Consider the following 12,943-nt stretch of genomic DNA (forward strand, 5'->3'; position numbering starts at 1 on the left):
TGTAATTGTAGTTTGGTAAATGTTTTAGTTTTTTTTATGTCGTCTGCGTAAACTTTTCCTTTGGTACAATGTACAGAAATACCGTCCATCTTTACAAGGATCTCAAATGATTTGTCTACTGTGACTCCAGCATGGAAAACCGAACGTTTGCAGTGCACGGCCAGCACTACAAGGTGAACCGCCATGATGTGACGGTGTTTGGGTCTTGAGCATGCCGAGGGGTAACACCCTCACCTCCTGAGCCGTCTAGTGTGGGTTCGATTCCCGACCGATGTCCGATCGGTATGTCCCCCCCAGTCGGACGCTGTGATAAAGCGTGCCATCCTTCGGACGGACGTCAAGTCGGCTGTCTCGTCTGCTCGTGCAATTAGTCGGTGGACGTTAAAGATCTCACTGTACTTCTCGTGAATTTTAGGCAAGTTATTATTGGTAAATTTAGAAGTTTGGGGAATGTGTAAATTTTATTTTTACAAATCTGTCATTGCAAATTACAAATTACAAATTCCCGCCAATATCACATTCGGTTAAACATCAAGCCTGGCCAGCCGGTTCATGAAAGACTTGGACCAAAAGTGTTCCGCGGCGGAGGGCCACAAGGTGGGAATACTTGGGCCTGTCGACAGTCGTCGGAGTAGTCGTGTATGTCCGCTCACAGCAGAGTCTGAATCGGAAGGACGGTAGGGAAGGTAGAGAACACATCGGGAAATGGATTTTCAAACTTGTACCCTCGACACACATGTAAACGTTTCGTAAGAAAGAGCTGGTGTGTGTGTGTGTGTGTGTGTGTGTGTGTGTGTGTGTGTGTGTGTGTGTGTGTGTGTGTGTGTGTGTGTGTGTGTGTGTGTGTGTGTGTGTGTGTGTGTGTGTGTGTGTGTGTGTGTGTGTGTGTGTGTGTGTGTGTGTGTGTGTGTACGATGATCCGAAGTGGAAATATTCGTTATTACTAATTGTTATCCTCGTCCGTTTGAAATGGCCGTTAATATACACCAAGTGTATGAATCGTTTACTGTACATAATCTCGCGTCCGTGTGGCTTGTTTCAACAAAAGATGGACCACGTGATTTATGACGTACATTGTACTATGCGATCACAATAAAATGTGAAAACCCCATCGGGCTCCTTGTTATTCTCTTTATACTGTGCCCAAGCTAATAGGGTGACGTACAAATTCCCGCTATTATGTCACGACTCGATTCGTGTTGATATGTACCACATGTGAATTGTTATTATTTCTACAATCGACGTCACAAATATTCAAGGAAGAAGCCACGGGTTGGTACTTAGGTGTAACATATAAATGATTGTGTCATCAGGGTGAAATATATTATTTATATAATAATCCATACCAACACACAACCGTGTCTCTACATGGAGTGTACAGTAAAAACACTCGCTCGTACATCGCCACGGACACCGATATCGATTTGCCCATTATGACGTCATTCGTTCTTTTCACGGACAGAGCGAACGAGCTCGAGATCGTTTGTTTGAATGAATCACCCGCCTTGTCCTGGCCGGGTCGCACCGACGTTTAAACCACAACGACGAAGGGTGAACACGAGGAAATGGTCAAAGTACTCGAAGGTATCCGATCATGGATCGACCATCGTGCAAACGTCACAAAACATCCAATACGTCATAGATTCGCGTACTTTTTCTCTTTAATGGCACGTTTAACGCGGCAATGATGTCGCACGAGAAGAGAAACTGTTGTTGTTGTTAAATGTTGTTGTACGGGTTGCATGCCGTCGTCGTGTCTTTGCTGCAAGACTCGGACCCACGGTGGGCCAACGGGGGAATATCGATGTGTTTTGGCCGAGGCCTCAGGGAAGCGTGATGGGGTAGTAAAACCTCCAGACGTCTGAGGGTTAATGGGTTTATGACACGACCATCGCGGGGAACCCTGGCAAGCCGAGACAAAGCGGGGGCCCAGGGAAAGCCAGGACGCTGCAATCTCGCCGGAAGGCGAAGCACTAAAGTCTTTATGGCTTTTATTTCGGGGAGATACCACAGCCTTTGTTCTGGAGATGCGGTGCACAACATCGCGTCCCCACACCCTCCCGTAAATAACCAGAGCGCTCGGGGCGACGTCCGCAGTGACGCAGGCTCGCCGGAAGGTGGCAGCACGAGGCCGTGTGAAGCGCGTCTCGTGGGGCCACGTGATCGCTGCAGCCAATAGGAACCCTCGGTGGGAACCATTTTTCGTGAATGCCCCCCCCCCACCGATCCCCCGTGGTGACGGCAAGAACGGCGTTTTCGATCCAGGCAGGGATCCGCGACACACAGGATCTCTTTCGGGTAAAATGGGCCGTGAGCTCTTTCACTCGCAGGTATTTGTTCATGTCGGCGGACGCAAGCGGTTCGAATCCCGATGAACACATCGCAACTTCCTGTGTTCAAACAAAGCCGAAATAAGCATTTTGTGTTGTAAATACACGAGACATTTGTAATCAGGAAAAAAAAAAAAACTTAATTCCATATCGGCGGACACCGGACATCAATTTGGGGTTTTGTTGAACATAATCTGCTGTGACGTTACAAATTTATTGTCTCGTGACAAAAATGAACCATAAAAAGACCAGTGAAGGAGTGATGGAGCTTTAACAGCCATCAAGTCACCGATGCAGTATTTAACGATAACGTTTTATTATCTGAAAATAAAATTACAATCACGCAGACATGTTCACGTGCGAGAGAGAGGGAGAGATATATGAATATAAATATAAATTTATATATATATATATATATATATATATATATATATATATATATATATATATATATATATATATATAAATAGATATATACATATATATATATATATATATATATATATATATATATATATATATATATATATATATATATATATATATATACATATATATATATATATATATATATATATATATATATACATATGCATATATACATATACATATATATATATAGATATATATATGTATATAAATATATATATATATATATATATATATATATATATATATACATATATATATATAAATATATATATATATATATATATCGAGGTTTTTACGATAACGACAAATCGAAGGTCAGATCCTGTTAATAAATAATAAATATAACAAAATATCAACCCTTCACTGAACTAATAATATTATTCTTACAACAAAGTTTCCTTCAAATCACACTTGCAATCCCATGTTTCATTCATATAACACTGTATTATTGTAATCCCTTTGTATAACACTATGATTGTAATCCCTTTGTATAACACCATGCTTGTGATCCCTTTAAATAACATTGTATTATTGTAATCCCTTTATGTAACACTGTATGGTTGTCATCCCCTTTTATAACACTGCGTGATTGTCATCCCTTGAAATAACACTATGATTGTAATCCCTTTATATAACACTGCATGATTGTAATCCCTTTATATAACACTGTATGGTCATAATCCCTTTAAATGACACTGTATGATTTTAATCCCTTTATGCAACACTGTATGGTTGTCAATCCCCTTTTATAACACTGTGTGATTGTCATCCCTTGAAATATCACTGTATCATTGTAATCCCTTTATATAACTGTATGATTGTAATCCCTTTTTATAACACTGTATGATTGTAATCCCTTCATATAACATGATGATTGTAATCCCTTTATATAACATGATGATTGTAATCCCTTTATATAACACTGTATGATTGTTATCCCTTTATATAACATGATGATTGCTATTCCTTTATTTAACACTGTATGATTGTAATCCCTTCATATAACACTATGGTTGGAATCCCTTCATATAACACTATGGTTGTAATCCCTTCATATAACAATGTATGATTGCAATTCCTTTATATAACACTATAATTGTAATCCCTTTAGATAACACTGTATGATTGTAATCACTTTATATAACACTATGATTGTAATCCCTTTAACACTGTATGATTGTAATCCCTTTATATAAAAATGTATGGTTGCAATTCCTTTATTCAACACTGAATGATTGTAATACCTTCATACAACACTGTATGATTGTAATCCCTTGATATAACACTATGATTGTAATCCCTTTATATAACAATGTATGATTGTAATCACTTTATGCAACACTGTATGATTGTAATCCCTTTATATAACACTGTATGATTGTAATCACTTTATGCAACACTGTATAATTGTAATCACTTTCCATAACACTACGATTGTACTCACTTTATATAACACTGTATGATTGTAATCACTTTATACAACACTGTATTATTGTACTCACTTTATATAACACTGTATGATTGTAATCAATATATATAACAATGAATGGTTGTAATCCCTTTATATAACAATGAATGATTGCAATTCCTTTATTTAACACTGTATGATTGTAATCCCTTTACATAACACCGTATGGTTGTAATCCCTTTAAATAACATTGTATGATTGTAATCCCTTTAAATAACATTGTATGATTGAATCCCTCCAAATAACACTGTATGATTGTAATTCCTTTATGCAACACTGTATGATTGTAATCCCTTTATATAACACCGTATGATTGTGATCCCATTATATAACACTGTATGATTGTAATCCCTTCATATAACGCTGTATGATTGTAATCCCTTGATATAACTATGATTGTAATCCCTTGATATAACTTTATGATTGTAATCCCTTGAAATAACACTAAGATTGTAATCCCTTTATACAACGCTGTACGATTGTAGTCCCTTGAAATAACACTGTATGATTGTGATCCCTTTTTTAACACTGTATGATTGTGATCCCTTTCTATAACACTGTATGGTTGTAATCCCTTGAAATAACACTATGATTGTAATCCCTTTATCTAACACTGTATGATTGTAATCCCTTTTCATAACGTGTGTATAATCCTACATTGTTGAAGAGGTGTTGGGAACATTGGGTGTAAGATTAATTCCCAGACAAGAAAAATAAATACAGTTGAGTTTTTGCATGAATAACAAAACAAAGAAAGTAAATTGAGGAATGGGAATTTTTCCAAACCGGGACTGTTATTCCTTGGGGGAGATGCTGCACGTGCAAACTCTCCAGCAGTGCACCTATACGGTGTGTTTGAATGCGGTGCAAGGTGTGCTTGTTGGTTGTCTTTATGAACATCGTGGATTGATTGGCATTACCGACTCTTCACATTGAAAGTATTGCTTTGTTTGAATAAGCACAGCAAGAGCGAGAGGTCTGTGGAGAAGGGGACTAAACCACAGTAAAAGCAAACGGCAATAAAAGGACAAATAGGATATACAGACATCAACTCCTCGTAAGGAGTCAACCATATCATGGAAAGGATCACCAGGATGTCCACAGTTTTAGTTCCCATGTGGTTACTACAACCCCGTCCCACCCTCCATGAAGAATCTCCATGTGGATGTACATGGATGGAGTTCTGACAAGGGAGGACTACACTCCAATAGAAACATCACAGGATGTGCGGGGATTAAGTCCAATCCCCCTGATGACTAAACCGCAATAGAAATAACTATCCATTGCACGATGTCCACGAATAAGGACAAAACCACCATAAAACTACCTATTGCAGAATATCCAGGGATGAGATCCCCACGGGGGGAACTAAACCGCAATAATTATTACACTCATAATAATAATAACAATAACTAAACGCGTGTTATATAAGTGCGAGCAGTTATGCTGGGGCCTGAATCGCCGTCCTTTGATTGGATCCGTGACCCATAACATCATTGGTATTAAACTTGTTTTCTTCTTGGGTCGTCGATCACATATTTAAAATTTCAAATTGATCATTTAAGGTTTATTTATCTGTCCAACATGGCTGCCAGCCCACGTAACCTGTGACAGTTTTAATTTTGAAACTCTATTCCTCATGGATAGTCGACCACACAGATGAACTTTCGCATCTCTTAGTTGAGCGGTTTGAGAGGGGATTTTTAAAGATTTATAAAAAGATTTACCTTCAATCCAACATGGCTGCCAGACTGCATGACCGATGATGTTGAAATTTTCAACCTATATTCCCCATGGCTCATTGATCATATACATGAAATTTTGCATCGATCAATTAAGCGGTACAAGAGAAGGATTTTTTTAAGGTCGTCTTTCAATCCAATATGGCTGCCAGACCATGTGACCAATAACATTTCAGTTATCACCCTGTTATCCCCAGGGTAATCACTGATATACTTATTTTCAGAACCATTGGTTCAGTGGTTTGTGAGTTTCTTTTATTTTTAGCAGCGTCTCGTGTTGCGAACGCTGCTCTAAGCGAGCTCGGCGTTCTTGTTCTTCTTCTTGTTCTTCTTCTTGTGAAGACAAAACCTTTATATTAGGACCCGGCTCCTTTATATACACGATCTGGATCTCCTTAAATACTAAGCACTTGTACACATCCTCACATTGAGGGTGCCTTTTGAGAGCGTCTATCATGAACTTTTAAATATATTCGGACATTTGCTTTAAAGTTTCGAAAAGTTCACGTTACTATTTAAAGATTATTCCATTTAATATATTGTAATTTCGTAAATACATTATTTATTTTGTAAATACACGGTATTTCGTAAATACGTAAATACACTATGACTGGTCTCGCTATTGGCTTAATCAAGGCGCGTGACAAAATATCGGAAGTTGTTGTTGTTATCTTGCCAAAACGAAGTTTTTGCAAGATATGTTAGTCAGCTTGTATGTTTTTTTTTTTTGTCTGTAATCACGTATAAAAAATTCTGCAGAGCACAGTTATCATTGGAAATTTTTGTAACTTCGCATATCAGAGGCCTATAGAGGTCCCTTTCAGTGCACAAATTTTGAAGATCAAGGTCAAAGGTCAAGGTCATTTTGTCGCAAATCAGGGGAGTCGACGAAACCCTTATTTTTTGAGTAATTTTGATCGGATCGTCTTCAAACTTCATGGGAATATAGTTCATGGTCTGGCGCTCAGCTGATTAATTTTTGGTGGCGATCGGCCTTGACCTTCATGCTTAGCACTGGACGTCGAAAGTTTTTGACCCCAAGGTCAAATTTTGAAATCTTAGGTACCATATCGTGTTATACCTCAAATTGAACACCTCGATGAGTACTTTCTAGATATGTCAAGCTTGAGACATTATGACGTCATTTGGTGACGTTATGAGGCAAACGCATATTTTTCATGGTTACTCTGTAGAACGATTCTCATCGGAATCTCTCGTAGGCAGATATTCCTCAAGGAGTCGATCCTGGTGGATAGCAGCTCTGTTCACCTCAGTGTGACCTTAAAGAAGTCACACGTGGTCACCTTTTGGCAAGATACGGGTCACTCTGCGGGTGACATTGTTTTTTTATTTCTTTTTTTTTTTAGCCAACAAAACCTTTAGGACGCTGCTCTTGGACACATTTGTCCTTGTTTATTTAAAGTTTTTTTTCGTTCAAATCCAATATGGTCTCCAGACAATGTGACCTCTGACATTTACATTTTCAAACTATATTTCCCATAGCTAGACGATCAAATGTATATAGTGTCACATCGATCTGGTAAGCCGTTCTGGAGGAATCTTTTTTTAATTATTGTTTAAAGGTTTTCTTTTTTTCAATAAATATGGCTGCCATACCATGTGACCGATGAAGTCATCAATTTACTTCTCTCAATAATTTTCCTATTGATCGGATAAGGATTTCAATACATGCAATTAAGGCTGCCATACCACTTCACCGATGACATCATCATGATGAAGCTTTATTCCCCATGTCGAGTACCTGACACGTGACAAGTTTCAATTAATTTTGTTGAGCAGTTTCAGAGACGTCCAAAGTTTTGACTTTAATCCAATATGGCTGCCATACCACGTGACCGCTGATGTCACATTTATCAAAAAGAAACTTCTGCATGTTCAAAGTTTTGTGTCAATCGCTCAAGCGGTTGCACAGAAATCTAATTTTAAAATGTGAACCGGTGATGAAATAATAACAATAATAATAATATTAACAACGAAGAAAAATAATAATGATTGAAACTAAATCAATGGGGCACCAGGCAAGATGACTCAGTCCCTTGAAAAAGACCAGCAGGTAGGTACAAGGCAGGCCTGACATGCCAAGCAGAGGCGCGTTCTGGGCACCCAGGTGCTCAAAGTGCGCTTGAACAACCTTGGGCTACCATTGAATCACCATCAAAGTACTCATTTGTTCTTCCTTGTCGTGTTACATGAGCGCACATTGAAAACAAGTAAGATGGGTTCAAATGCAAAGTGCAATCGTCGTGTGCAATGTCGCAGCATGTACACGAGCTTCCGCTCACTTTGTGCACCCCCATGATGTAACATTACGCCGATAATGGCTGTTAATTATACACGGTACCACATCACGTAAATGATAGAAGCAGACTTAACCCGACCTTGACGATTCCTTCATCGCAGTTGCCGGAGGATCTTCATTAAATTTATCCTCGGGTACCTTTTCTGCCATTTCCTGGGGCTTTCCGAGAAGGCGCGCATGTGCTTGCTTGGGAGTGATGTGGCTCATTACGCCTGGCCGTTCGGCGCAGCTGTATCACTCCGCGGCATCCCTCTCTCCATGCCCTTTTCTCTTTCGCTCTATTCCATTCAATCCGTTGCCGAGACCACAAGTCCACCAGCTGTTGTGACAGGCGGTATACACGTAACGTGGACACGAGTACCTTGGTAGGTCATGACTGTGGACCCGTCTACACTCTGCATGCTCCGGAGACCGGCGCGCTGGACCCGCTGAGAGCGTGTACCTTCCCGAAGATCCTTCATGAGCTAGTTAGTCCTCACCAAGTACGTGGAACACGGGGGTGCCCGTCGGACGTTGCGAGCTCAGCGGTCTCACCATGAGCTCGTACTTCGTTAACCCTCTTTTCTCAAAGTACAAGCCCGGTGATTCGCTGCGTCCCAACTACTACGACTGCCGATTCGGACAAGACATGAGCGGTCGCACGGCAGTGGTGTACGGTGCAGGCACGGCGCCCGCCTTCCAGCACCTCAACCAAGTCCCGGACTTTTACCATGCCAGTGGAGCGGGTGCCGTGGCAGCCCCGGGCGGCGGGTCCGCAGGGCCCTCTGCTCTGGCGGCGTCGGGCTACGCGCAGAGTCCGTGCGGGGTATCAACGTGCACGCACGCCGAGGCGCCCAAGTTTTACGGCTACGAGTCCTTGCAGAGAACGCCGGTGTTTACGAGTCAGCAAGAGGGTGGCTTAGTTCAATACGCCGACTTTAAATCTTCCGTGGGGACTCTGGGAGACGATTCCGAAGGTTCGCATCTCGGTTACACGGCGGCGCATATGTTTCCTTGGATGAGACCGCAAGGTGAGCGAAGGTAGAACATGGGGTCGCGACCCGCGCTCGCACTCATGGGCCGCGCGCACGCTGTTCGGACGCGCGTCCCGGTGCTGTGTCAGTGGCGTCCTGCTGTGCGTTCCACAATCGGTGCACGGCTGTAGCCTGGACGGTGGGGAAGGAGAATTAGACATTCGAAAAACTCATCGTGGAATGAATAAATACCTCATTTGAGTGGACATGTGCAGGACCAGCATAAGTTCCACGTGCACACAATTCATGCTGTTGCACGCATGACACACGGCAAAACTCAGCAATTATACTCCAATACCGACAATGAATCCTCCCTTCTCATGGGGTAGTTGGTATTGTATGTACATAATATCTTCATTCAACACGATGAAGTGATGCGTGTGCATAATGAAGAACCATTTCAATTAATTGCTCACAATATGCATTTTGACGTCACAATGGATAAAACGCTTTTGTTTGTTTTGTAGGCGAAGCCCCCTCGTGATGGAATGCCATTCCCGTGACATAAAGCCGACACGTAAATGGTTCAAGTAGTATTTTATCTAGAATTAGTTCAGGCTTCCACGCACATGTCGTAAAGGTGGCGATTGAGTACCTGTCCGTGCTGTGCATCCCAACATGCCGTAAAGGTGGCGATTGAATAACTATCCGTGCTGTGCGTCCCGACACGCCGTAAAGATGGCGATTGAGTAACTGTCCGTGCTGTGTGCAGACTTGCCGTAAAGGTGGCGATTGAGTAACTCTCCGTGCTGTGCGTCCCAACATGCCGTAAAGGTGGCGATTGAGTAACTGTCCGTGCTGTGCATCTCGACATGCCGTAAAGGTGGCGATTGAGTAACTGTCCGTGCTGTGCATCCCGACACGCCGTAAACGTGGTGATTGAGTAACTGTCCGTGCTGTGTGTCCCGACATGCCGTAAAGGTGGAGATTGAGTAACTCTCCGTGCTGTGCGTCCCGACATGCCGTAAAGGTGGCACTTGAGTAACTGTCCGTGCTGCGCTTCCTGACACGCCGTAAAGGTGGCGATTGACCTCCCCGTGCTGTGCATCCCGACACGCCGTAAAGGTGGCAATTGAGTAACTGTCCATGCTGTGCGTCACTACATGCCATAAAGGTGGCGATTTGAGTAACTGTCCGTGCTGTGCTTCCTGACATGCCGTAACGGTGGCGATTGAGTAACTGTCCGTGCTGTGCTTCCTGACACGCCGTAAAGGTAGCGATTAACCTCTCCGTGCTGTGCATCCCGACACGCCATAAAGGTGGCAATTGAGTAACTGTCCGTGCTGTGCGTCCCGTCATGCCGTAAAGGTGGCGATTGAGTAACTCTCCGTGCTGTGCATCCCAACATGCCGTAAAGTTGGCGATTGTGTAACTGTCCGTGCTGTGCTTCCTGACACGCTGTAAAGGTAGCGATTAACCTCTCCATGCTATGCGTCTCAACATGCCGTAAAGGTAGCGATTAACTGTCCGTGCTGTGTGTCCCGACACGCCGTAAATGTAGCGATTAACTGTCCGTGCTGTGCGTCCTGACACGCTGTAAAGGTAGCGATTAAGTGTCTATGCTGTGCGTCCCGACAGGCCGTAAAGGTAACGATTAACTGTCCGTGCTGTGCGTCCCGACACGCCGTAAAGGTAACGATTAACTGTCCGTGCTGTGCGTCCCGACACGCCATAAAGGTAACGATTAACTGTCCGTGCTGTGCGTACCGACACGCCGTAAAGGTAGCGATTTCGTGACGCTCCGTGCTGTACGTCGCAATGCGTCGGAAAGGTCGTGATTAAGTAATGGTCTGTGCTGTGTCCCAACGCGCCGTAAAGGTAGCGATTGAGTAACACTCCATGTCCGTCCTGTCTGTGCTGTCCATGCCCAGACACGCCGTCAAGGTAGTGATTGAGTAACGCTCCGTGCTGTGCATCCCGCCATGCCGTAAAGGTAGAGATTGAGTAACGCTCCTTGCTGTGCGTCCCCACACGTCGAGCAAAGTGCCGTCGCGTGTCTGTGTGCACCTCGTCTGGTACACGAGGGAACACGTGCGTCCGTGCTTCCGCAGGACCCGGAAGGCGCAGAGGACGGCAGACGTACTCGCGCTTCCAGACGCTCGAGCTGGAGAAGGAATTCCTGTTCAACCCGTACCTGACGCGGAAGAGACGCATCGAGGTGTCGCACGCGCTCGGCCTCACGGAACGCCAGGTGAAGATCTGGTTCCAGAACCGGCGCATGAAATGGAAGAAAGAGAACAACAAAGACTCGTTTCCGGCCACGAAGGAGGCAATCGAGGAAAGCAGCAACAAATGCTCCACGGAAGCGCAGGAGAAGCTGCAGCCGGACGGGCCTTCGGAATAGGCCCCGCGAGTTCAGGCCTCCCGCGTCGGGCGGACGAGGCGCGAGGACTCCGAGCACGCGCTGACTCTGCCGGAGCGACCTCGCGAGCACTTAGTAGTTTGTAACGAGGCATGATTATCGCGTGAACATGTCACCGTATAATAGTAATTTATAAGTGGTTTCGGTTTGTGCCAATCGGAATACTTGCATACTTCACCGCTCAATGTTTTGAACGTGCGCTTCTGTTTGCATCCCCGACCAAGTTTCCAACGTGCGGTTCCCGCGCTCGTCTTTACTGTATATGCTCCGTATGTTATGGTGAAGCCAATGCAAATGTGCTCATATAAATTACCTGTTCTGCATAGCGACAACAAAGAGAGTTTTAATGATTTGTGACGTACACTTGTAACATTTATTTGTCCTTTCTCATGTGTGTAAAGCTTTCCTATTTATTGTACCGGTTTCAATCAACGGAAAGTCCAACAACATGAACTGCCTGTGATGTTTCTCGTATTGTTGATGTTGCGAATAAATGATGTCGGTTTCGATTAAGTTGTGAATAAAAGTGTTACAATTTACTCGTCATCAATGGCTTCGGATAAAGGTTTTTCACTGGCAATGGCCAAACGTGGCGTGATGTGCACAGGGCACGAAACGTGCACAGCGAAACATTCACCAGGTAACGTTCCTTTAACGTTTACAATGCAGACACCTGAGGAGCGTTTAAAATCAACATTGTTTGTGTAATAGCACATGTATAACCACATTGTGTGTAATGGCACATGTATAACCACATTGTGTGTAATGGCACATGTATAACCACATTGTGTGTAATGGCACATGTATAACCACATTGTGTGTAATAGCACATGTATAACCACATTGTGTGTAATGGCACATGTATAACCACATTGTGTGTAATGGCACATGTATAACCACATTGTTTGTGTAATAGCACATGTATAACCACATTGTGTGTAATGGCACATGTATAACCACATTGTGTGTAATAGCACATGTATAACCACATTGTGTGTAATAGCACATGTATAACCACATTGTGTGTAATAGCACATGTATAACCACATTGTGTGTAATAGCACATGTATAACCACATTGTGTGTAATAGCACATGTATAACCACATTGTGTGTAATAGCACATGTATAACCACATTGTGTGTAATGGCACATATATAAACACATTGTTTGTGTAATGGCACATGTATAACCACATTGTGTGTAATGGCACATGTATAACCACATTGTGTGTAATAGCACATGTATAACCACATTGTGTAATAGCACATGTATAAC

At 42.9% G+C, this 12,943-nt stretch overlaps 1 protein-coding gene across 1 annotated transcript; it reads left to right on the forward strand.

Annotated features, from left to right (window-relative positions):
- The first annotated feature begins 8,827 nt into the window (after positions 1–8,827).
- Positions 8,828–12,213, forward strand: LOC147031183 (homeobox protein Hox-D8-like). Its single transcript, XM_085876048.1, has 2 exons — positions 8,828–9,302; positions 11,357–12,213. Exons 1-2 carry the CDS (start codon positions 8,828–8,830, stop codon positions 11,647–11,649), a joined length of 768 nt encoding a protein of 255 aa, XP_085732174.1. The 3' UTR covers positions 11,650–12,213.
- Positions 12,214–12,943: the final 730 nt, after the last annotated feature.

Source organism: Eptatretus burgeri, chromosome 3 (genome assembly GCF_056783735.1).
Source record: "Eptatretus burgeri isolate ZD-2024b chromosome 3, Ebu_testis_v1, whole genome shotgun sequence".
NCBI lineage: Eukaryota > Metazoa > Chordata > Myxini > Myxiniformes > Myxinidae > Eptatretus > Eptatretus burgeri.

Bases quoted from the DNA above. Each gene is read 5' to 3' on its own strand.
- LOC147031183 (XM_085876048.1), top strand. From the start codon at position 8,828: ATGAGCTCGTACTTCGTTAACCCTCTTTTCTCAAAGTACAAGCCCGGT. The intron at 9,303-11,356 runs GTGAGCGAAGGT...GTGCTTCCGCAG, and splicing joins TCCTTGGATGAGACCGCAAG to GACCCGGAAGGCGCAGAGGA.